General features: G+C 36.1%; 1 protein-coding gene across 8 annotated transcripts in view; it reads left to right on the plus strand.

Moving 5' to 3' along the window:
• Positions 1 to 27,157, plus strand: part of MYO3B (myosin IIIB) — a 195,584-nt gene that overhangs the window by 126,521 nt on the left and 41,906 nt on the right. For 7 of the 8 annotated variants that reach the window (XM_052674958.1, XM_052674959.1, XM_052674965.1 and 4 more), the window contains 6 exons: positions 6,431 to 6,542; positions 7,479 to 7,641; positions 8,390 to 8,470; positions 16,485 to 16,605; positions 22,600 to 22,663; positions 23,548 to 23,683. In XM_052674958.1, the coding sequence (XP_052530918.1) occupies positions 6,431 to 6,542; positions 7,479 to 7,641; positions 8,390 to 8,470; positions 16,485 to 16,605; positions 22,600 to 22,663; positions 23,548 to 23,683 (677 nt within the window). The remainder of the gene's footprint in view (positions 1 to 6,430; positions 6,543 to 7,478; positions 7,642 to 8,389; positions 8,471 to 16,484; positions 16,606 to 22,599; positions 22,664 to 23,547; positions 23,684 to 27,157) is intronic. The other variant, XM_052674957.1, reaches the window with a different exon arrangement.

Here is a 27,157-nt window from a genome sequence, read left to right on the forward strand (position 1 = left end):
GGTTGCAAACCTGGAATTTAGTTTATTGGGATGAAAAGCAGATGGTGAGAGGCAGTCTTAATTGTAACTCATTCATACAATGGTACTGTAGCCAAAGATAGAATCATGTGTTTCACATGTATAAACAAAGACATTATTTTAATTAAAGTAGTGAAATCTAATGTACAACCCTTGTAAACACTGTGAACCTATCAAGTTTTCAGCAGTTCATCTGCATTTGCTGTGTTTCACATCCCATATTGTCATGAGTCTGTCTTACAGGTTTTCTGTGGAGCTCTGTGGTCCCTTTCTCAGCCTGTGATCCCCGGCTTCAGATAGAGATTATTAAGGTGATCAGGCAGCAAGGTGGGCCTGGCTTGCAGGTCTGCATAGTGACCATGCACTGCACAGCAGCTAAGGAAAGGGACGTACATTGAAATTCCCATTAGATGAGACACTACTTCCTATATTCCAGTGCCTAGGCCTCTGATGTGATCTGCAGGCTTGTCATTACTGCATATACCCATCCCGTATACACTTTCTGTGTCATGCAGCATATGCTATATCATGTTTTGAAATATAAGAGACTTGAGAGTCTCATGGTGCTAAATGGTATCAGGCTTCAGACGCCTCATAAGCACATAGGACTGTGTTGAGAAGTTTTGTATAAATTTCATGTAAGGATTATATATTTTTTTCTTTTTACTTCTCTAACAGTTTATGTTCTGCATCAAAGTTCTTTGTACTGTGTTAGAATGAAGAATGTGGTTTTCCTATGAGTGCTACCCCCTCTTTAATAGACAGATAATATCATTCAGAACATACACTCATGGCAATACCAGTAATATTTCTGTAACAATGATCCCAATATGATTGGTTCTTCTTTTTCTAAAAGAATTTTCAGTGTAAATTTGCATAAGGTCTCTGTTGGTACTCCTGACACCAACTCAGTCTCTAAAATCTCAGTGTGACATTTCTTCTGCCAGTGGTGATAGGCTTGTTTATTATTCATAATAAGGGAAGCCCTGTATTAAATTAGAAGTCAACTGGCTTGCTAGACAGAAAATAATACTCACCGTTAAAATAGATAATTCTTACTGCATTCTCACTTTTAACACTGAGTCTGCTTTGTATCAAAACTCTCAAGTGAATTCTAGAGAAAAAAACATTGCCATTCACCTTATTTTAATTTTCTATAAGCCATGGAAGTGTCTGTTGTTTCTTTCAATGGATTTAAGATTTCACCTAATCTACATACACTTTACACTTCATGTATGATAAACTACTGTATTTTCCACATCTTATTTCTATACTCTTCACATCCACAGAATGCTGGTAAACAGTTGCAGGATGAAAGAGGCTTGAAATCTCTACGAGTGAAAAGTCTGATAATCCTTTACAAGTTATAAATACAGAATGGACCAAAATATGCTTTTTTGGGGAGTATTTCTGTGATTCTATGGTTATCTGATGATTGACAGTATGCTTTAGGTATTTTCTACTGAAAATTTTTGTAGATGTTTCTTAAGAGTCTCTTGGATATTTTTTTCACTTACATTCCTGTTACATTTTTCAATTCATACTCTCACTGCAGAGTCCAATGTAATCAGTTCTATACAATTTACTGGGGAAGCCTCTAAAAGAAGTAAGATGCAACAAATACAAGCTGGGAATTCTTGAAAGTTATCTACAGGCTCTTTCTGTGCTCAAAACCATGATGGTTCTTTTGTTTGTATTTTAACTTTCCATTTCTAGGCCTGAGAAGAAACAAGTATTTTTTTGATACTGAGAATAGGCCTTTTATAGTTGGGGGTCTAGTTGGAGATTTTCTCCTTCTCACACCTCATGGTTTTCATATGTCATCGCCCATTCTCCACCTCAGGCCAGAATATTTAATACAAATGTTCTTTTTAAAGACAAAAAGTGTTAATTGTTACCTTGGTATGTAGAACTTACAGAGCCTTTAGGCCTGGATTGCAAAGGGAATTTTGGTAAGAGGCACTGTTATAATAGTTGATGGGGCTGTTTAAGTGCTATTTATTGATCTTTTCCACAATTCAGCCCTAAAGATTGGAGAGGAGAGAAATTGAACCATTTACAATCTGTTTGTCTAAGGTAAAACCTTACATAAGTCAGACAATTAACACACAGCAGCAACCTGATGTTTTCTGTGTCTCAGTACACTCGGATGTTTTTAACTTTAACTATGCATGTCCCAGCTTTGTATTTGTTCATCTGGGGATAAATTCAACTTCTAATGAACTTCCTTTTGTCTCTAATTACTCTTAAGTCCAAGTTAATCCTGCTGTAATATATGTTTTGCATGAGAATATTAACATCCATGCAGGATCCTTTGTAGAGCAATATAAGAACCAATGGTTAAGAAATGTATAATTTCAAACAGGTTTCATCTGCTGAGAAATCAGTTCTTTTGAGGTGAAATTATTTCTCTTTTACTCACTCATGTGATCAGTCAAATGCTTTTAGGGTACATATAGTTGAGTATACATAGGAAATGTTCAAGCAGGATGGATAATTTAAAAGAAATGTGGTTTTGCATCCGTATGGCTCTTAGGAATTTACTGTCTTTATTTCAAAACAAATAAAACCATGTTGTACTTAAAACAGTAGTACCAATTACATGGGAATGCTACAGTTTCTTAATTTCAGCCTAGGTGATCATTTTTCTGTCATCACTCAGATCTTCTGTAGTAAGAGTAACCATTTGCATCCAAAGAAGAAAATCTTACCAACATACTGGAGTATGTCTCCAATCTCATGCAAAATGGTTTGTAATAGCCTTTATGGTTCTTATTCTATTTAAATGCAGTGATGTAGTGCAAAGATCCCATTTAGATGGTACCTTATGTATAGACCAGGCACAGCATTACTTTAACCTACAGTTAGTTTAGCAAGCTGCCCTGGAAGCAAGACTATCATTCTTTCTTGTCTATTTAAGTCTTTCTTTCAGTCTTGTATTTATTTCCAAAACAGAGGGTAAAACTGTTTCTTCATTTCCAGTTCAAAATACTTCAAGGTAGAAGATTCCACAGCATATGTGGAATACTCCATGAGTATTTTTGTGCATTCAAGACAAAATATTTTGAATGTCTGAATATGTAAGTAGTGTCTGCTACAATTAAATTACCTGTTGGTTTTGTTTTTCAGAAGTCCTAAATTTCTCATTGCTCATTAAGTCCTTCCATGCCTATGTTACAACGAATGAAAAATTATAAACTTAATTTTAAAAAACAGAAATAAAAGTATTGGCTTAATATAGACAAAGTGTTTTGGACTACTGCATTGTCTGCTAGAACAAAAGCAAATATGCAGATAAAAAAACTAAGTTGTGAATCTTTATTCTCATGTGGAAGTGCGTGTGATTTCTAGCCCTACATTTCTGCATTTAAGGATTTAGTTTCTTCCCTTGATAAAATCATGTAAATAGAGTTCGCTCTTTTTGTGATCTCTGTACAGAAGAATGTAAGTATGATAGAGACATTCTTAGGCCAGTAAATCACAATGAACAGAGTTGTAATTATATGTTGCCCAAAGCTTTGGCTGCACAACTAGAATTTTCACTACCATTTCACCATGTATAATATTTGCAAACTTTCACCAGATGCATTAAGGTGAAACATTTTATCTTCCTCCAAAATATTGCACTTGTTTTGTTGCCATACAAAGATCTTAAATTTCATAAATTAGATGACCCTACATGGCACATGCTATGTTGTGATACAGTTATCCTAAGCACAAATCAAATTACTTGTGTGTTTGTAGTTAGTGACTTAGGCATGAAAACAGGCAGTGTTAGAAAACAAAGCATTTGCTTGTCACTGATAAGATTGTAAAATTTAAAAATTGTGGAGTTCTCCAACTATTTTATTGCACCCGTGCTATCTAAATATTGTTCAATGATTTTAAAATTCCCAGCTACATGTCTTAAAAGACGTGTGAACATGCGAAAAGCTGATAATAGCATAGACTTGAAGGTTTCCTTCCCTCTAGGAAAAGAAACAAGCCACTTAAGTTACACATATGTATAAATGCCAAGACTAATCTGATCTAGTTTATGTAGCAATCAGCAATTTACTACTGATGCAACTTCTCTGACATGTCTGTCAAGCGCATGTTGAAACTGCAAACTATGACAAATTGTTTGGGATATGTATATTTTATATCTGAGTTCTATCAGTGCAAGTCAGAATGCTGTCTTGTGAAATCATGTATCATTAAGTTTAGTAGTAAAGTAGAGGAAATGGGCATTTTTTCTTTTAAATCTGTAACGTTTCTCCATACCTGCTAAATGCCATGACTGTTGGCACTTTGAAAGACTTCGCTAAATAATTTGCAATACCATCTTACAGATAAAATGACTACATTAAAAAACCTTAACTCAGTAACACATAATCTCTTATCATTATTCAGAGTGGGCAGTGTCTCCAGTTGGTGAATATCTATCTCTCCAGTTCAGGACAGATTCCAGTGCCTTCAGACATCATTTGGTTCCCCTTTGATCTTTATTGACTATTTTAGTGGTTCTTTTTTCTTTCTTGTGACAACTGGAGCTAATCTCTAGAGATTAACTGGAGCTAATATTTGAAAATCATATTCCCCTGATTAAAAAAAAAAAAATAAATAAAATACAAACTTGCACTGTTCCATTCTTTATAATTGCTTCTCAGTATTTTTTTTTTTTTTTTTCAGTATGAGGTAAAATTTTTTCTTGCCTTTATGTGGCTACAAGAGGAATCTGTGAGATTCACTGGTCAGATTCCTTTCTTTATTCTAAGGACTATGTGATGGTTCTTCCCCATTCTAGTAATTAGGAGATTAGTTTGCTGAACCTGCCAATTCCTTTCAAGAGCAATGTAAACAGAGTAGCTCCTGCAGAAGTGAAACTTAAAGAAGAAACATGATGGTTCAGATGGTTCATAAATGAGAAGTGAGGTGGCAGTTGCTACTATCTGTGTACTTGTGCTAAAATAACCTTGATCTTGTAAACTAGCTAGCCAGTGTTCTTGCTGTTATGTAACATGATTGTTTGCAAATAGAGTTACTTGAATACTATAAAACTGTTCTTCATGAACAAATGGTGGCTTTACAACCCCGGCTTGTTACAGTCATTTCTCATGTCTATTCAGTTCAAACAAGTATGCATCTCTTTTTAGTTATCTTTTTATCTTTTTGCACCGTAATTTTATTTCACGTAATTCTCAAGCTGTTCTTTTTGGGATCACAGACAAAACGAAAGTCAAGGTTGTTTACTATGGGCCTGATCTCAAGGCCACTGGAGTTATCATAATGATTCCCATTGACTGATTATCCCAATCAAACAGAAAAAAGGCAAAATGCCTAAAGACTTACATAACCATAGAAATCCTTGTGCCTATCAAAAATGGTTTAATTTAAATGAAGAGTAGTTCATTTTATTTTTCTCTTTAAAATAGCTACTAGTTTTGTTTAACTACCAGCACTAATACGATCCTTGCCAATAAGATAGCAGTGCCAGTTGTTTTAATTGTGCATATATACAACCTTTTCCCGGAAACACAAAATTCAGATGTCAAGCAGTCTGAACATTCTGCTGTCTGTAAATTAAGATTAATATGAGAATTATTTTTCCTGTAAACTATCTTTATTCTTTGCACATGGTAGCAGCCTCTCAGCACATATGATCAGTCAGTATCACTGATACAGACTGTGTGCTGCCTGCCGTACTAGTGCTGGCCTTTTTCTTCACAGACTGAGAATCTGCAGTCTTTCTGTTTGAAATACTGAAAATGAATATTAGGTGCTGTTGACAGGGTGGTCTTGTTACAAGCTCAAGAGTCTTTGGTCTTCTTATGTGGATCCCTGTTTCCCAATTAATATCAAGGCCACTTATACTTCTTTGTGAAAAATGGCCAATACCAGTAGCTAACTGTATGGGAACTGCTGAATCACGGCCTGAACCTCATATTGATCATCTGAGGTGAGCACTGAGTCAGCCACGGAGCACAGGTGAAGGCAGTTCACCTGCGCTGCAGGAAGGGGTGGAGCTTGGCTGCACCTCTTCTAGACCCATTTAGGAGCTGACTGCCACTGGGGAAGGATCTCTTCTGGAGATTCCTCCTTTGGAATTTTTCAGCAAGCCCAGGACATGAGCAACTACTCCATCTATTCTCTTTTGGTATAATGACCTGTTTAGCCAAACTCTCTGGTATATTTCATAATTATAACATCTTGTACACAGTGTATTCATTGATTATGCACTAACATACTGCAAGATTCTACTGATGAAATAGACTTTAAGGTCATTTTTAATGAGAAACAGACTTCAGGTCACAAATAATGTATCTTAGAAATATTTCCGTTAATTCTGGAGTTTTATCTCTGAGCTACAGAGTAGCAGTGGAAGTATGTTTTGTTACCAAGTCAACTTTTTCTTTGTCATTTTGCTTTGTAGGTATTACTACCTTGCTTTCAAGGCACATGAGTCTCCCCTTGGCAGCAGAGAAAACTGTCTGACCATTTTGAAGAAAGCTAAACTAGAAAACTGGATTATTGGAAAAACTAAGGTAGAGAATGCTAATGTTTTCTCCAGGATAGTGTTCCTGTAGCAAAGCTTATCTAACAGTGTTTTGCAAAGTACTGAGTGAATTAACAAGAGAGCAAGGAATTTGTTCCAGTTAGTTAGCCTTCTAGGTTACAGAGGTGCCCTTCCAATCCAGATGAGTTTGTGCTACTGGAGAAAAGGTGCATTGGGTACCTCCCCAAAATGCACTCTGCACGTGGCTGCCTTGATAAAGATGGTATATTTGTCAGTGCCTGCTGTGATAGTGTCTTGAAGATCCTTCTATTAATCATGACATGACTGAAACTTTACACTCTGGCCTGTTCTGTGGGTCTGGTTAGTACATTATCTGTGGAGTTTCAGATGAGATTTTTCTGGTTCTTTGATAGAAGAGCCTTTGATCGTGGCTCAAAATGGTCTGGCTGACTTCTGTGAAAAGAAAGTTATATTGTATCCTGAGTTGTTTTATTGTGCACAAAGGAGAAACAAGGAGATAAAGTGTGTAACTACCCGTAGTATTTGCCTCTTAAAGCAGTGTTGTTAGACGGTATTGTCTAAAACAAATGTAGTCCAAAATTTATCCCCCAACTGTCAAGAAAGTCTGTGTTTTAAAACTATTGATACTTGAAAGCTTCTCTCTCATCAGTTACTTTTTACTTTCTTAAGGGCAAAAATAAGTGGTTTATTTTTTTTGAATAAGTGATTGTTTTCAATGGAATAATGAAGCTCCCTCAGCACACTGAAAGCAAGTTATTTAATTCACAAAATTGCTAAAAACAAACAAACAAAAAAAAAAAAAAAACAACCAGCAGCTAGTATTTTATGAGCTTTCCCAGAAAAAGTGCTCGGAAGCAGGCTAATACAAGGCTTCCAAAAAGGCAAAATACAATCAGTTGTGTTGCTACCTGTGTATAATACTGAATTTGTTGTTCCATTTCAGGTTTTTCTAAAGTATTACCATATAGAGCAGTTAAATTTGTTCCTGCGAGAAGTTATAGGGAGGGTGGTGGTCATGCAGGCTTATATCAAGGGATGGCTTGGAGCAAGAAGATACAAGAAAGCCAAAGAAAAAAGAGAAAATAGTGCTGTTACCATACAGTCAGGTAAATATTCACATTTCCTACTTCACTGAGTAATTTGGCATTTCAAGATGTTAAATTATGTGTATAATATTTATTCATTGATAATAGTTTATATGAAATCAAAATAACAGGAGGTACTTTTCTCTCCGGTTAATTGATGAAAATATTACTGATTTACTTCTAGGGTGTTATCTTAGCTTTCAGTAATGTAATTATTTAAAATATTTTAATATTTTGGATGTGATGCCTGTACATAAATGGAAAATATTGTTAGGTGTGTCTACACTAGCTTGCAGCACATACATGCAGTATCTTGGCTCTCCTCCCTCTTTTCTCCCTTTGCCTTCTTATGTGCACCATACTTACAGATAACATAAGTTATGGGGTGGGCCCAAAAGGCTGATTGCCAGTAATCTAGCGGGCTTTTTTATATCGAATTTGGGAAGTTGTGTGAGAAGGGGAGTTCTTGTGCTGACTGATGATGCACAATTATTATGCACCTTTGCCTTTTGGATTAGGACATCAGTGAGCACATGGTGACAATTAAAATTTGGACGAGTAAAGCAGTGTTTGAAGTTGCAGGGATGAGAGTACTACAGTCATGAACTCAGAGTTCAACATGTGGGTGGGTGAGGAGGAGGTGCTGGAGGTGGGGGCTGGAGTGGTTGTGGCAGGAGGGATGAAAGTTTCAGCACATCTCTAACTCTGTAGACTCTGTAGCACTTCCTTAAATAAATGTAATTTCCAGCACATGGTTTTGTATTTTTAGCTTGGAGAGGATATGAAGCTCGCAGGAAGTACAAGGAAATAAGGAACAGAAGAAATAATGCTGCTGTACATATTCAAGCAGGTAATTAAAACATTATTTTAGTTGCCAATACCTATTCTGCCTGTGGGTGATTTCACGTGTCAGTGTTTATAACAAAGAGAAATACGTACAGTTCAAACGAAATCTGTCAAAAGCATTGCTTCTCGTCACTTGTTCTTCACTATCAAATGACATCTGTGACAGTTATGACACTTTTTATGAGATTTTTCTGAGTACCTTTCTGGAACATACCAAATAAAAGCTGTTAATTCTTAAAGATTCTTCTCAGCACAATCAGTCTGACTCAATCTTGTGCAGAGCTGGAATGAAGTACTGAATTTGTTTGACTGTAAGTGTGGATTGGAGGCACTGGACATGCATTTCTCTCTTTGTCAAGTACCAATCTTGGCAGATAGCCAAGTTTGTCTTTCAATTGCCTGCTGAGTTTGCTAGCTTTGGCCAATCTGTGACTCTCTGCCAGACTCCTATGCTGATGTATCAATATGAATTTGAATGAACTTTAAAGAGATTGTTGGAGGAACAGGCCCATAGGGCTGTGCAGTTCTCTAGTAGAGAGCAGGGTACCATATGGCATAGAAATCTAAGAACCACTGCTGCAAACTCAGTGATGTTTTCACATGCTGCCAGAGTGAAGCAGCCCCCATATGATGCAGTGTAAAACACCTTTTCTGTCCAACCCCAGGTGAGAGACTATACCTGATCAAAAATGAGCTGTAGCTAATGTGTTTACAGATAAATCATGGCACCACCTTTATTTTACCAGCTGCCTCTGCTATAATAGGTCCTTAAGCTTTGTAACCTCTCTATTTTGTGTCATACAACCTAAAATCAATCTGAAATGGAATAGTTACAAATATTCCTTCACTTTGTTCTCTTCGTAAGCCATTCCCACTAAATGCAACTTTTTTTTTCTTTTAAGTTTCCTACTCTGAAAATAAGCTTCAGAATGACTTTGAGCAGAAAACAGAAGAATACCAATCTGGTTACAGAAAGGAACAGATTATCATTAGGTTAAAATAGTAATTTATAGCTTAGTGTGCATACTGTTATGTATAATCATAAACTATAGCTCTAGTGTTAAATGCAGATCATTATATTATATGGAGAACAGTTAAGGAGATTTTTTTTTCCCTATTACTGCAAGCACTGAGGAGCTGCATGAGTGTTCTCTCCCCTTCTTCCTCTCCTTTGTGTTGTCATTTGTTTTATTCATGACCAGATTTTAAAGAACCACATGCAACTGCTTTCTGGAGTATTCACTAAATTTATGCTTGTCCATACCTGCACTAAGATTTCCTGACTTTTACGACGGCATTTTGTCATAAAAAAGAAAGTGAAATGGTTGACCCTTCACTTTCCCACTATTAACAGTTTTTAAGAGGAGAGTTATCTCAGATTTCATTGGAAGCTGGTGTGTAGCAATATTACTTAGAGGCTGTAGGGGATACTTGGCCTTAGAATTTTTTTCAGCTAGCTTTCTTAGGCATGTAGGAGGTCCATGCATATTACCAATGCTTTAGAAAATGCAACTGATTCTGCTGTTTACACACATGGAAGAGATTCAGAGCTTTGTTCCTTCCTGTCATCTCTGAGATGCTGCATTGAACATGGCAGAGCAGAGGCAGTGGGATTGTACGCATATCCTGGTATTTGGACATTTCTGTCCTCAGGGCCTAATGCTGGAGGAATGCTATTAGTGCTCTTCCAACCAACAGACACACTGCCTTCTTTTGTAACCTGGCACTTGACAGTTTCAGTGATCAGTCTGGGTAAATGAGCACTAGGACTGTAGGGTTAAGAGTGACACATGCACCTCTGTATTAATTACCCTGGCTGCTTCTCCTGTCTTTGGCACTGCACTCAGTGAGGTATAGTAATAATAATAATAGTCCCCAGCATGTTTCTCTCTGCCTTTGGAAATCTATATCTAGGATCCCATATTTGAAAATTCTTCTTGCACCATTTTTTCTTCTCTACATGTTAGTCATTCAGTGTTTATAATCAAAGCTCATGCTTGTGAATGGCGGCCATTTTCCTGCTTTTAAAATACACAGACATCCTTCTCTTGTTTACATTACACTGCCAAAGTGCTTAGTGACATGGGAACAAAAGCAAGCCCAAATCTCTGCCTTCCCTGCACATCTTATAATGTTAGTGTGTATTTCAAGGCAGCTTTTCAGTAAAAAGGAGTATGATCACCTTTGTGGTTTTTTTTTTTTTTTTTTTTTTTTTTTAAATGAATCATTTCAGGCAGAGAGATATATTGTTTGCATTTGTCATCCAGACATTAGCAAAACCGTATAATTAAAATAAATGTACTTCCCTCTCCTCTCCCTCCCCCATCCTCAGCCTTCAAGCAGGCCTTGAAATTTAGGAAGCATTTGGCTTACATGTTTTTACAGAACAGCACATATTGAAATTTGTTTTCCTTTCATCTCTTTCCCAATAAAAGCAGCCGCTCGGCTTATCCCTTTAGCTTCCTCAGAACTTCCTTTCAGAATTCCCGATCTATTACAGCACATTCACATACCAGAAACAAGATGCCTTTTCATGCTGTCAACCTTTTTCATCTGAAATGTAAATTAATTCTTGCTGGTACGCTTTGACAGAGATCAAAGTAGGGGTATTAACCTTATTGGGCCTTCTCTTCATCAGAATCAGTTCCAAAGACTGCGAGGGTAGTGTTAGGAGGCCAGTCTTCACTGTTATCTATGGCCCTCCTCCAGGCAGTCCTCTGTCTACAAGTCAGCATTTCAAAGGCGCTGATTTCTTTTGTAAATGACCTTATCATTACTTTAAACTGTGTGAAAAATGATTTGCCTGAATAATTCTTGCAGGATTATCCTGCTCATTTTAATTGTGGGGGGACTTCATTCAGATTCCAGGATATTGTTTAAGTGGTTTTGACAGCAAGTGATCATAGCCTGATATAAAGGAGGAACACAGCTCCTGATTGGAAACCTCTTGACTTGTTCAGATTGTTCATTTCTTGCAAGTCAGTCTTTGAGGTAGGCTACATTTGCATTTTAAAAATAAACAGATGCCTTTCAAATACATGAGCTGGTGGTCTGGAGATCTCTGTGGGCCCAGCAGTTTGCTATCCATTGATGAAATGTTGAAAGAAAAAACAAACTTAGAAAAAAAAACCCTTCACAATATACTTGGGGATACATTTCCTGAGTGTATAATATAACACAAAAAAATGGTCATTATTTCAGATAAGGGAAACACTCTAGCTAGTAGACAAAATATTTGTGAATTTAAATTAGCCGAGGAAGAAAAAGCTGCCTTACTTCAGCATATCCACGCTACATATTTTCAGAATGTACACAGTTTATGAGATGAGAAATGGTACACAGGTTACACAAGTCCTTTCTTATTTCCTCCATCCAGCTTTCCCGAACTGTATTGTTGAGGCAGTTTTTAATTTGGAGAGGAGCTGTGAAGAATTATTTCATGTAAAGTTTTCACATTAGTAACTCTTTGCACTTTGGTGTAAGTATTTCTTTGTAATTGGGATTTAAATTCTTTGGATTTATCTCTACGCAAAATGAAAAAGATTTTATTAAAATAAATTATTTTAGAAAATTTTTTTGCCTGATTCACACCTGGTATAAATCAGTGTATGACCATTGAATCATCTGACTGAAATGTTGCTCTACTGGTGTGTCTCACATGCAAGTCTCATTTAATGTTTCTTTGTATTACAGGGAAGCATTAATTAGAATTAAAAAGAAAACAATACATATAACAAACAGATAATAGAATTACAACGATACATAGTCTAGTTAAGAAAACACGTATTTCTATGTGGAGTGACCCTTGTCCCTAAAGTCTTAAAGGAGGATTTTAATCCTGTTTATTTCATTTGTGAGGTGATGTTGCCAAAATGCCAAATGAGTGGTGCATACAATTCACTTAGATCTGAGGTGACATCACTGAATTCATTTTAATTAGGCCCACTTTAGCCATCTGGAATATACTGTGCAACTCTGGTCAGGACTGAGTTTAACTATGCTTCCAGAGGTGAAAGGCAAATGACTAATCCATTGAGCCACCATCTCCTCCTCCAACACGTGCTCACACACTCACCATATGTCACATTGTATTGGAAAATTCTTTATCAAGAACTCAAGAAAAAAGAGCAGAATTCAACTCTTTATTTTTCTTTTTTTTTTTTCTTTTTCTTTTTCTTTTTCTTTTCCTTTTTTTTTTTTAAGCTAAAAAAAAGTTGTTTTTTTTTTTTTTTAAAAAAGGGGATGTATGTTCAGAAGGAAATAAGATGAAAAAAATGTTTTGCAAAATGCTTTCTATAACTTCTTCCCATGCAGTGTTTGTGTATCTCACTAATTGCATATTTTTCCTGGGCTTCAGGTGAAATTTATTTTTATTATTATTATTTTTTTTTTAAATGCTTGAGAACAGCTGGAATGCACTATTTCATATTTATAATAACTGTAAGTTTTTAATAAAAATTTTACCTTCAGGATTTTTTTCAGCAAAGGAAGCATTTCTTGAAAACCCTATTTTTTCTGTCAATTTGTATGTACGTGCGTCTACATGTATTCAGCAAGTAATCTTGTAAAGTTATATGAATTATGTGATTAAAATGTTCCAAATACTGCTAAGCACACCATTATTATATCTAGAAATGCATCTATTTTTTATCATTCCTGAAAACAACAAGCAGTAAGTAACAGATACAGCCTTATTTTGTGTCATTCATCTTCCTTTTAGCAGCATTCTCAGGATAAGAACCTCTGAAGAGATACGTTTCTTTTAATGGTAGCTGAGTCATTGTATTACCTTGATTTCACATTCAGATGTATTTGTAGAGGCTGCACAGCCTTACTTAACTTTATGTTCTGTACCAGCTTCTGTACCAGCTTCTGTACCAGCTTCAGTCAGTCTTCACTTCTAGTACACCAAGTAATCATTAAAAACCTGCTGCTCATATGCAGGGAACATGTTAACAAAAGTGAGATGGCCTTAATAGTTTTTTGAAGGATGAGGTCTTGTATTTTATCTCTGTCTCTGAGCTAATATTTGTGTGAATAATTCTACTTTTTTTTGTATTTCTTTTTTTTTCTCCTGTCCATTCATACCCTTGGTAAAATCAGGAAGGGACAAGAGACCTGGGAATACTTCTTTCTTGTCATTACTGATGTTGATAATCAGTTTCAGAGTCATCCACACTTCTTTTTTTTCACCAAGTCTCGAGATAGAACTTTTTAGTGCAATGCACAAAAATTAAAATCCATACATCAAAGTGATGATGTGCATCAGTAACGAGTCCTGCTTTCTTGTAATGCTTCTGCCAGAGAATATAGGACATCAGTTATTTTTCCTGCTACTAAGCATTCATCACCCAAGATGCACCTAGACTGAGAGGTGAAAGAGGGGAAGTATTCATGGGACTTAGCAAAGGACATGACTTCCTATCTTTTTTACTGTTCAGTGGAATTAATTTGGCATGAAGCAAAAAATCAGATTTATGGGCTCCAAATCACCTCTGATGTTAGTAGTTAAGGTGCTGAATGCTCTTTTATCTAGGCAAATTAAGAAGGTCATATGCTGTTTGTAGCAAATCAATTTCTGATTACAAACAATCATGACACCTTCTATTTAGCAAATATGAGCTTTCTGTTCGAAAGTTGTTCTTATGTACTATTTTAAGTTATATCTTAAAAATGTGTATATAGAAATATTTTTTTAACAAGATTTCTTACAACTGAGAATTAATCCCTCTGCTGTTTTAAAATAGTACTTCATCTCCTTTCTTCATGCCTCAGGTACAGACCTATGATTATTTAGCTTTGATCTTTCTACATTGTGCTTCACAACTCAATCTGTAACTGTATATTTCCAATAGGAATAAGAGGGAAAATGCCTGGATTTTTGCTATTTGGAATTGTGTAACTTTGCATGCAATGTAAATGCCTCAGTGCTTAGACCTTAAAATAAAGATTTTTAACTGCAGTATGCCAAATCTCCGGCTCCCTGTGGTAAATATGTTCTTTGTTTGCTGCATGCTGGAACTGGCAGAGTGATCACTTTGAGTCAAAAGTAATGTAAAAAGTCGTGTCCTCAGTGGTGTCACAGAAAATGCTTAGCTCTAATAAGTTAACTATTAAGATAAAAGTTCTAAAATTCCTATGTTCCTAAGTTGCTTTGAGTTTAGGTCCTGCTATGGTTGGTTATGTAAAGATCAGGGTTAGAGATACTGTTGCTGTAAAGTTTGGAATATAGAATGCATAAGGTGAAAATGAGGTGACAGCTGGTAATCATTCTTCTTCAATGATGCAGTGATTGTTCGTGGAGCACTAGCAACATGAGTCTGCTAATTTCACACTCTTTGAGCCAAGTGCTTAGTGTCAAAACCAGCACCAGTCAGTAATGCAAATTGCCATGATGGAACAGCTTCTCAACCTCTCTGGCTCCCCCAGTAGAATTCTCTGCATATGCATTTCCTTTGAAACGTTATAGATCCAGTTAATAAATGCTGAAAAGATGCAATTCTACTAATTCTCGATGAAGCTTGTGAGACAGAAAAATGTTTGTTTACCCTTCTACTTCAGTTGTCCTGTGAGTCAATGGGAAAGCAGGATAAGCACAGTCATTTACCTGTATGATCAGAGATATTCTAGAAGAATGTTAGAAGCCAGCTTAAGAAAGATTTCCGTTGAAGAGGATTTGATCCTGAAATTATTTACGAAAACAGAATTCAGAGTAAAAATGGAGTTTGCAAAATGAAATAAAGCGGATTGTGCGTAGTGAATGAGGGAAAGACAAAAAATAGTTATACTGTCATTAGTAAGTATCTGGCAGAAAAAAATCGTAGAGGTATGGGGGTGGTTTTATACACACACATGCACACACACTTGCAAAGCAACTGCTGAAAGCTGAGAAATTACTAGAGAGAAAAATGATGCCTATCTTACTAGTTCATTTATTTCAGTGCATCTTTATCTTTACAGTAGTCCATATACTGACTGTTGCTCAGCGTGTTTGAGCTGCAGAAAGATGGCTGCCAGCCAGCTGTCTTTGCTGCCAATAGCAGAGTAGGTTCCTTGTCTGGTCAGTGGGGGATAGTTAAGAATTGGAAGCCTGATCACATGGGGCAAGAGAGCGCTCGCCTCATCTCTGCCAGATAGGCAGACTTTTCCAGTCTCATTATTAAGGGTGGAAAGTTGCTCAGCCTCATGGTACCTGAGCTCAGTATTCAGAACAAAACCTCAGCAGGCCCAGCTTCTGTCATGCCTTCTGTAAAGGGAATGGTTATTTATTTTAGTAATCCCACATTAAAAGGCAAATTTTGCTGCTTCTTACACTGGAAACATCAGTAGCATTGAAAATGTTAGATTGTTATGGTGCATTGCATACCACAGCTTGAATGGTTAGGATGCTTTTTTTTTTTGTATATTGCACATAAAAGTGCAGAAATGCACATTTTTGTGATGGCTGGAAAGAAAGTCAATAACACAAATTAAAATAGAGAAGAAGGGATTGATTACATTACATCCTATGGAAAGAGCAGCAGCTGAGATCAGGATAGTTTTATTTTTTTCCTCTATCTTTTCCTTATGCAAAAAGAAAGGATGAATGCTGAGTTAAGTTTCTGAGCGTCATTAAATGGAAGGAGAAATGAATAAAAAATGATTCCATAATTTTGTAATAATGATAGGTTCCAAGTACTGCATTTTTTCCTCTTTTGTGTAGGGAACACTTTTGTTGTTTTTACAAAATATCAGGCATGAGATGATCTTTTTGTCAACTTCTTCGTTCTCAATTTATTCTTTACTATGTTCTCTATTTATTCCACCTCCTGCTTTTCCAATGTTACCTACTCTGTTATTTTAATCCTGTGTGAGGTTGCTCTGTGTCCCACAACCCATATCCTACATCCCATACAACATTAATCCAGATTTTAGATGTTCCAGTAGTAGAGCATTCAGCTCTGGACTCCAGAGACAAATGCCAATCTGTGTTTCAGGTTCTGCAGAGTTTTTCTCTGATTCGTAACTATGTTTTTTAGCTTTCAGGGGATATATTGTTCGCAAAAACTACCCAAGACTGAAGAAGAGCACTGGCTATGTAGCAGATTCTCAACGTATGAGCAGCTGCTCTACTTCTGATATTGACTGTGAAGAGCACTGGTGAGTTGAATCCGTTCCTGTCTGTTATCTACAGAAGTGATTTTGCACACAGTAAAATCTGAAAGGAGCAGACATGTCATTATGACTCAGTTGGCGCTTAAGGAGCTTGCCATTTTCTGAAGATGATCACCTGTAGGTTAAGCAGTCCCCCCACCAGCATAGTCATCTCAGTATTCTACCAGGTAAAGAAGTGAGATTTATTTGAAGTACTGTTTGCCCTGGATTGATGTCTTCTCAGAAGTACACAGAATACCCCTAACCACAGACAGCATTTCAGAACTGGCTGCAATGCATGATTTTTGAGAGTAGAAGTGTATCCTTTTGTGTCTGTAGAGCTCCATGCAGAGTTGTAATAAGGGAAAAGACTTGCAAAAAGTAGATGGCCAAGTCACTGACAGCCTAGGCATGCTGTAAACCTTAACAGTGGTGCCTCCTTCTTTGTAGAGGAAAAATATTTTGATCTTCCTTACTACAGGAGTCATTTCAGTCAAATATTGCCCTGCTCTTTCTTGCATATAGAAGGGAACTGCTCCACCTATTGTTTGTCTGTCTCTCCTACAGTGTTGTAGGAGAGGTGCTGGCTGAAGGAATCCCTTTGATCAGCAGATCTTGGTGACTAAGAGCTATGAGATGCCCCTTGCTGCGGAATAGACATCAGGAAATCTCAGTTCTTATCCCAGTTCTTATTTCTGTTAATTTATAGTCTTTCTACACAGCACACAAATGCAGGTCCTGCTACACCTCTTATGAGTTCTTTGATGAAATCAGTGACGTGCTTGAATGCAACTAGACACTATTAATCCATTGAGAAAGTTGCTTTGTTGTTTTTGTTGTTGTTGTTGTTATAATTTTTTTAATTACACTGACTCTTCCTCTGAGAAAGTATTTCAGCTTTCTCTGCATATTTTCAGAATACTGAGTTACATTAATTTCCATGTGAACTTTGTTTTTTTTTATATTGAATAACGTCTGCTAAATGCTTCAATGCATGAAACGATTTTGTCCAGGTGTAATCACCTCCTGCATCCTTTCAGGTTAATAATATTCCAGAGTGTCTCCCTTGCAATAGTCTGATTTCAGAATAAATAAATGAATAAATAAACAAGGCTCAGGCTGGTAGAAAAGGAAAAAAAAAAAAAAAAAAAAAAAAAGTATATATAGTTCTTTGGTAATGTTATTCAGGGAAAAGAATGGACACACTACAGTTTACTGTCATATCTCTGTCCTTCGGTCTCCTCACAGCTTACAGAGTCAACATGTTTTGTGATTCTGCTTTCCCTTCATGTGTGTGCAGCAGCCTCTGTCTGTTAGGTATTTAAAAGGGGAACTATCTTGTGATCTCTTTAGAACTATTCATAGCTATTTGCTCTCCAGTCTGCACCAATGGCATTAAGACAGAGCCTATAACCTGTCTGTTGTCAATTCTGTCTGGCAACCCAAATTAAAATTAAAATACAATGTAAATAAGTATTTTGTCTTATTCAGTGTTTTGAAGCTTTCACCTGAACTTGTTTGGAGGCTCACAACCTCTTTAAACTTTTCTTCATCTGTTTTGTATATTTTCTTCCCTTTCTACATTAGATTGTTTCTGGAATTCCTGGTTGCTTTCCTAATGTATCTTTGTGGATTAGATACAGTTTTCTCAACTGTACATCCCTTGAGGCTCATTAGCATTTTATGGATCTGTAGCTGTTGAGGTGAATTTGGGCTTTATGGAGCACAAAGATACAGATTTCCAAAGGTATTCAGACAATGAATTTATATTGAAATCAGTGTTTAAATGCCTTTAAATATTTAGGTTGAAGATGCCCACATAAAAAACATTCGCTATTCGGTTCTTGCATGCACTCCTGATTGCTGTACACAATCAGGTAATAAAACTCGTACCTTTTTTGCCTGGAGCTGCTAAATTGCCACTACTACTGGCAATTCTCAGTTTAAACCCAACAAATTTTCCAGCTTATTTGCCTAATCCTATACAATTTCCCTGCAGTGGCCTCAGGTTCCAGTGACTTCAGTGAGACTTGAAAATGTTGAGCATTTCACAGGTGATGTTCAGAATCTTAGGTCTAAATCTGATAACTTCCTTCCCATAAATCAAGGCTCTCTTCTACAGTAGCTGTTTGGGGGGTTTGTGTTTTAATGCATGGCTGTTCAGTCGTATAAAAAACTTGTAAGAAATAGAGGTGAATAATAGTGCAGATGTTTAACACAGCACCTTGTAATCTATCTCTAGACAAGGCAACCTCACTGTGGCTTCACATACCATTGAACTGATTTGTTGAATAATAAAATATTCTTTGCATTTCATTTCCTTTCATTTCTTTTCATTTCTTTTGCTTTCTAGTTAGTAGTTTTGAAAAATATAAAAGGAGCTGAAAAGTGTTCAGGATACAAAAGAAAAATCACATAAAGATCTTTTCTGTTGTATGCACAGGATATATAACAGCCTGTTACTTTTTCAAAGATCTATTAAGAAAGAAAAAAAAAAGAAAAAAAAAACTTCCAGTACTGTAATGTGTATAAAACACTAAAAAATGCTATGTTATGAATTTCGAAGTGCTTAGAGGAAAATGGCACTTGGATGGACATCAATATATCAATATTACTTTTCTTGACTCACAATCGTTGTGACTTTTCTCCTACAGATTTCTCTACTTAGCTAGTCAAAGCTTTGACTGGTCAGCATGTGTGTACTCATACAGTTTTTATTTTAGTAAAACTCTTTACATTCAGATGAGACTTAGACAATTGAGGTAGGATGATAAAGTGGAAAAACTACATGGGTATGACAGTTTAGGTGAATATTCAGCAGCAAATTTCTGTTTTCCCTGATTAAAACCAGGCACACGAAGCTGGATCTCTTGTGAACTTTCCAGGTAAATGTGCTGACATTTGGGTCATCTGTTTGACCCAAACACTGCTGTCTTGCAAATGTGGCAAGTAAAAATTTTTTTTCACCATGGTGAAAATAGTTTCATCAAAGATACCTGAAAATATCCCGCACATCCTCAGGTGCCACATTTTCAGATGTTAGCCACCAACACCCAATCACTCATATGAACTAGCTGATGCTTAACTGCATTTATGTTGCATTTGAATTGTCTTAATTTGAACTAATCTCTGGAAACAGCATCTGTATCTCTGCATTATCTTCTACCAAGTGAAAACAAGTGCTCTCTGGTTCTATGTAATTTCCTATTTGCCACTGAGTTTATGGGGTCAATGATCTGATCTCCATTAGTATGTTCTTGAGCAAGAACTTGTATTTTATTTCAATTCAGTTATTTTAATGTACCATTAAAAGTACTCAGGACTTAAAGACTTTTGCATCTTCTCCAATGCTTCTGTAACTCTAATGGAACCCAACAAAAGTCATAGAAGGCTTGTCTGTGGACAGAATTTAAGCATACATGCTGTTGCAGTTTGACCATAGATAAAGAAAGTGAGGATCATATAATACAACACAGGAAACTACTAGCTGTTCTTACTACTGCACATTACTGATGCATTCCTGAACATCCCCAAAGGTTCTCTTGCAGAGTTTATCATGCAGAAATGCAGAATTACACATCATGTGGCTTTCTGGTTGGTTGTGAAAAACATGATGTCATTGGGATCCTGATAGAAAATCAAGATTCTAAGGCATCAAAATTCCAGAGGTTGATTTTTGTTAGCTTATGATGTAGAGAAGGCAAATTGCTGAACTTAACCTTCATGTTTTAAACATTTGGATAATGCTATAGCTCTTGCAAAGCAGAAGTGCAAAACCATACTAAACTCTAGATTATTTATAGAATGTAGAGATTAATCCAAGCTGCAAATTTAGATCCAGATTGAAAACACCCCAAAACCAGAAATATTGAATTTAGATCATGATTTGTTTCTATTTTGCAATTTGGTCCATTTACAGCATACTGATTCTAGAGCAGATTTTGATTTTGACATCCTTATAGAAATAATTGAGGTTTATTCATTATTTCTAGATTATATTGGGTATATTTTCCGCAGTGTGGGGAGGTGGAGAAGAATCATCTCAATAAATACTTGAGTAATTTTGAAAGAAATCAGCGAGTTATCTAAATAATCCTGCTAAGTAGTTATTTAAGTATAAGAGAATACATACAGGTGAAACAGTAAAAAAGAACTTTACAGACAATGTGCTAGATGTTCAAATGCAAGGCCAAATACAGTCCTCAAAAATTTTTATTCTTTTCGGTATAAGAAGTGTCCCAGTACAAATTAGAGTGTGTTTTCAAAATGGATCCCTCCATCCTTAGGAAAACAACATTAAATATGAATTACAGCTTAGTCAGAATATTTTCCTTTACTTTCATAACGTCAGTGAATAATGGAAAAAAAAAGCCTCAAACCCAACAAGCAAATCCAAACTTCATTCACAAAATTTCAACATTCCAGAAAAACTTGATGTTTGCTCTGTCCATGTCCATGGATACTTCCTATTATTTCTGCTCAACCAAAATAGCTTTTTGACTACCGTGATACTGTCTTTATTGGTGTGATCAAGTCTGAAACAATTCAAGCAACCCCTCAAGCTTTCATAACACATTCAGACAAAACTGATCTAAAAGCCTAAACTCTATTGCAATGTAAGGCTTTAAATATTTCAGTAAGCTCTGTGGATATCCTAGAATAAACATATCAGCTGATGCATGCATGTGGTGATGTACTGTTTTCATATCCAATAGCTAATAGTCTAGAATGTTTCAAGTCCTCAGTCATGTCATTTCAGTTTGAAGTGTTTTTAGAAGCTACATTTTAAAAGGTAAATTGAGCATGTGTCCAGACAGGTTTTTAGAGTTCAATGTGTTGTTCTATTTTTATATGAGTCTTTTATATTCAGCATATAAGTAATGACAAAAATGAAATTTGAGGTAACATAAGTTGTATTTTCTTTTACTCAGTGAAGCAATTTTTGTCCTTTTTATTTCCTCTTCCCCACTGTGACTGAAAAGGCGGAAAGGTGTTCAGTTGTAATAAATAGAAGTTAAACTGAAAAAACTTACTGCCTGAAAAAGCCTTTTGCTATCCATGAAAAAAAATATATGATGTATGTCATAATCTGAAATCTATGACTGAAGCTTACATTCCATGTGTTTCCATTGAAATACAACTGCAGTTGACTGTATTTTCAGAAAGATTGACGGTACTGGTGATTAATGATGTAATGGCTGAGGCAAGTTTTGACAAATAGAAAGTCTTGCTTTTAATCCCAGTTATAGGATCGTGAGCTTATCAAATAATCTTTACATACCTCAGTTTTGTTATCTCTTGAAAGAAATTGGTAGAATATTTTTTGATTTTGCATGACTAAAGATTCTGGAGCAAAGTTTTTTTCTGGATAGAATTTAGGATTGAGAAAATCTATTTACTTCAAAGGTCTGCCAGCAAGCAGCAGAGCTTACAGAAGATTTTATGATACTTCTATTAGCTTTAATGAGAGGAGAAATTGACCTTTAATATTTGTATGGTAAAATAATAAAAGGTACAGACAAAGTTAATGTAAGAACTGTTACCTAACCCAAACAGTTTTAGGGGAGCATGAAGCCCTTTGTCTCACTTCTTCCTTCTTTGTCAAATTTCCTGAGAGAACAAGTTTGAATTTCTGTGTGAAAAACGGCTCTTCACAGCCTCTAAAGGAAAAAAATATCTCACGTTAAATCTTGTAAAATTAATTTTAACAAGTTACTTCAATCTCATAGAATCCTCATAAACTCACTTTTCACATACACATATCCACATTTTTTTAATGACAAATTTATTGCTCATAGCCAGTTACCGTGTTTAATAACATGCACTTCCTTATAAAAGGAAATGGGACCGGTCTGTGTTTTCTCTGAGTTGATCATATGTGCATAGTTAGTGTCTGGGGGAGGGGGAAAGGGGAAGAGCATCAACAATGCCAGTGAGCCTTTTATGAGAATGAAGAAATTACAATATTTAAACTACCTTTTTTTTTAATCTTGCTTTTAGGCAGCAAACAAGTAACCAGTCTTCTCCTGTCGTGCCTGATTTTCTTGACAAACAAACAAAAAAGGTACTGCTAAGTTTGTATTCTAAAATAGTGTTGCATTGTAACTTCAAATTCCTGAGTCCTCAGTTCTGCAGTGTGTTCATGGCTGCTTGGCATCACCATCCGAACATGAAACCGTTAGTAATGTTTTGAAGTCTTTGAGACAAAAGCCTGCTTGCTAAGAACTTTAGTTCTGTAGAAAGACAGGGAGGTACAGCGAATAAGAGAATCAAAAGGCTGGAAATTTGCTGCTGAGAATAAATGCTAGCAGCTCCCTGAGGTGATTTGTCTGTGCACTTCACTTTCTACAGATGTTAGAGCCTCTTTTTTAGTAAGGACCTGAGGTTCTTTGGTAGCACTTTGATATCCTGCTCGAATTCAATATGTGAAATGGAGGAGTCGCTCTGTGACTTGGAGCACAGCATAGTCTTTGAAGTCTGATCCAATTTTTGCTGCTTACCATTTGATGTTGAAAGGATGAAATGGAGAAAATGTACAGTTTTTGCCAGTAACTCTGCTGAGCATATGTAAGATTAAAAAAACAAAATCCCTTGGATGATGTACTTAGAAATGTTAAGCAGATTAATACCTTCCTATAGCTTTTTTCTAAAGATACAAATTAACTATGAGAGGAAATCAGCATACAGTGCATGCTACGATTTAACTGCATGAGGAAAGGGGATAAATAAGTTAAATGGAAAAATAAACAAATGTTTGTGACATGGATGCTAAGCCAGTACTGCTGAAAGCCACAAGAATCTTGTGTAACTTTAATCTCACATTAGCCATTTCTCAAAGAGTTGTGAAGAATACAAAGTTGCTCTCTGTGAGATCACAGCTACAAGTTATCATGGCAGAGTGAAATCAGCATGTTTCTTGAATGCCTAAAACAGCTTTCTTTATTCCAGAAGGATTGGGATGAGATTGCTGCTTCTTCCTTTACTGTAAAAAATACGTTCAAAATGAGTGATTCACAATTAATTAGCCAATCTCAGTCAATCACAGACCATCAGTCAAGTCCCTTAAGACATCCTAAAAAAGGAGGTAAGGAAAACAGAGTAACAATAATCATTCATTTACTGTTTATAAGCTGCACATGGTCAGCATGTGACTTGCTTTATATATTTACTAACAATCCATTGGAAGCCAGGAAATATTATGGAAACAACTTTCTTCTACATATTTTCAAACTGGAATTTTTTAAGAACTCTTAATTACCTGAGTTACAGAGGAGAGATATGGAGATTTCTGAAAAATGATTTCTATTGAAAACATGATTAATAATCTTGAAATACCTTTCAAGAACTTTAGCTTTCCTCTGTCTTCCAGCCTCACAAGTGGAAGACAGTGATGAAATCTCTCATGTTTGACAGAAAGAAAGACAACGTGTTTGTTTATACTCACCATGATTTAGTCAGGAACACAGGAACATCTACAGTAATTCTAAAATCTATGCAATCTGGTTTCTTATCATTTGCTTATACATTATTTTTGCCATGGTCACTAATAGTTTAAGAGCTTGAGATAAAGCATTATGACAGTTGTTGAATTTTAATCGATTTATCATTTATTCTATTGTAATCAATATTTATTCTATATGAAATCAATACCTATCGAAATACTTTTCTCTGTCATTGTAATCATTAAGTTTTTGCTAATTCCTGGAAGCAAATATTAATACTGTATCACAGAATGCCTTCCACAGATTAAGATGAAGCAGATTGATAATGTGATACCTGTGACTAGCATCAAAATAGAATGATAATACATGAATTCCCAGCTTATTACTGAAAATGAATTGTTTATAATTTTGTATTGTATATTAATGTTTCTATTTATATATTTAATGAGACACCTTTCATCTTGTCAGTTCTCAAATGTTCGTCTGAATATCCCTAATCCTGCAGTTAATGTCTTTAAACTTTATAACGTTCAGTTGAACAATTTATAAATTAAAGAAGATTAATTAAGGTAAATTAAGAAGACATGTACATATCTGGAGATCCTTCTGTTATACAAGATAACAAAGTCAATGTTTTTAGTCTTCTGCACAGGTATAATGTGTTTTCCATGCTGAAAACAAAGTGGTATGTAAACACAGCATGTTGAGAAATCCATTGTACTTTCTTGATGAACTTCAGTCCATATGGATTTTGAATCCATAGTGTGGTACTGCAGGGGATGAGTGCATTAGTATCGTAAATTATTACATCTAAAACAATAAACCCGTCAAACAAAAATATCTTCATTGCAGTAAACCCTCTTGAGGAAAGCAGTCAGGACCCAAATCTGTCATCCTTACTGCCAATGGATATTGTACATTACCCTGCAACTAGTCTCCTTGACATCATTGACATTGTATCTGAAATTAAACAATTATAGACAGTAAAATTGGCAGAATTACAGCCTTACAGCCTTAAAAACATCTGATTCTAAGCCATTGCCTAGTAATTCAGAAAGACTTCAGAGAATATGAAGTCACAGAAGGATACCGATTGAAAAAGAGATAAGTGCAACATTAATCCAAACTATTTCAGAAACACGTATGTGTAAAAGAGTAAGCGTGGAAGGAATTTCTCAGTAAAGTGTGAAGATACTCAAATGATCATATAAATCTTGCTTCCATGAATGACTGTTGGAGAATTAAACCTGCTGAATAAACAGCTTGTGTTCAGGTACTCAATGGTTTCACACCCTATGCAATCTGTGTTCAGTATTACTGTATAAGGTATATTTTCAAGTACAAAGTATTTCTGAACGTACTGTGAGAACCAAGTGAAACAGCAAATATTACTTTTGAAAGAAGAACACGTGTATGCAATACACATGGTTTTATAATGTGAGACTATGCTGCATGAGTTGTATTTCACAAAACAGAAAGCTGACAACAGGGTTGTCCAAATGATGTGGAGACTGATTTTTCATAATGAAACATCACTCTGCTATGCTACACATTCATATTGAATTCTTCTGTCATCATGGTGGTAGTTCCATGAACCTGGAACACAAAGACAGAGAAAGGAATGTGGTAGGATTCTGCACTGGTCTCTTGCGCAGTTTTGAAGCAGTGTTGTTGTTTGCTAAAGGAGGGAGTCTTTATATGTAGGATTACACTCAAAGTGGAGGATAGGCAGCTCATTCTTCTTGAGGCCTCAGTGGGGGGGATGAGGGGGGGCTCTCTCTCGAAAGACAAAATGGTTGACATGAGTTTACGTGTTTCTGTATTTGTCAGTGTATTTATCAAGTGCACTAGTTTGCGTCTTATCCAGCTTTCTGATATCATAGGTTACTCACTCTGGTCAGTAGAATGGACAAGGAAAACTAGACCATCAAATTTTCACAAAGATCTTGACACCCTGTAATCAATGCAGAAATGAAAGTTCTTTTCACTTCAAGAGGATTTTTACTGGGTCACAGAAAAACTGAACACTGTGACCAAACTGTGTGCAGTGGAAGTTATGTGCATGCATGTGCTGTGGTGGCACAGGGCTCCAGGAGCTGGCTCAGTGCTGCCCAGGATTTCCCCTTGGCTCTGCCGGAGTAGTGGGGAAGGGCAGCAACAAAGCCAAGGATTCCAACAACACACTCTGCCTGTTTCTGTTTTTAGGATAGAGAGGGTCCAGTCAACACTAATAATTGAGCCAGAAGTGAGTCATTCTAGTCACAAAAAGGTAGTAGTGAAAGAACAAAAATATTGCAGAGATAAATAATTTCCAGAGGCTGAGTTGTGATATTTTCTTAGAAGAAATAAGTAGAGAAAATATTTGAAATGATAAATAAGAAAGAAGTGATTCATGGAGATCTCCCAATGTAACTTTGGCTTAAAAGTATATATGACTGAGATTGTCCTAAATGAATAGGAAATAGGTTTGTAAAAAGCTATTAGTATTTCTACATTGACCAGAGGATGGCATAACTCTTAACGCTAACACAGACATTTTAAATGTGTGAGAGCATGGTACTCTCTTACCATGGACATTCTTATGTGGAAGAAAAGGACATATTTCTTGATGATGTTTGTTTTGTGACTTGCTCCTCATGCTTGGCTGCAGTGCTGAAATTTTGAGAGGCAGAGGAATTTGCCAGGGTTCTGAGATGTTCTGAATTATGCAGTCTGCTGTGTCTCTAGCTCTATTTTGAAGCTGAGGTATTGAAACTTGCACTGTAGTTGTAAAAGTCAGAATATGCAATATGCCCTTTGATTTTATCTTTCATATTCTGAAAACTAATGGAAATTAGGACCCAGCCTTGTTTCAAGCTGGACTTCTACTCATCAGTGACCCATTTTGAATATTTGCCTTGCAATGTTGGTGGTTTATTTTCATGTTGCACTTCTTTTTTTTTCCTCTCTTTCTGGTAAAGTAGTCAGAAAAAGCAGTTTGGTGAATATAGCTGCGCTGGCTTGGAAGGAACATGTAAAAGTAATTATTGGTTATTGCTCTGTTGCAGGGCAAGCATATAACAAAATGAGTTAGTGCTTGATGGGGGTGAAGGCTGTTGCCCAACTTAGGCAGTACT

Source organism: Tympanuchus pallidicinctus, unplaced genomic scaffold (genome assembly GCF_026119805.1).
Source record: "Tympanuchus pallidicinctus isolate F22 unplaced genomic scaffold, pur_lepc_1.0 scaffold15, whole genome shotgun sequence".
Classification (NCBI taxonomy): domain Eukaryota; kingdom Metazoa; phylum Chordata; class Aves; order Galliformes; family Phasianidae; genus Tympanuchus; species Tympanuchus pallidicinctus.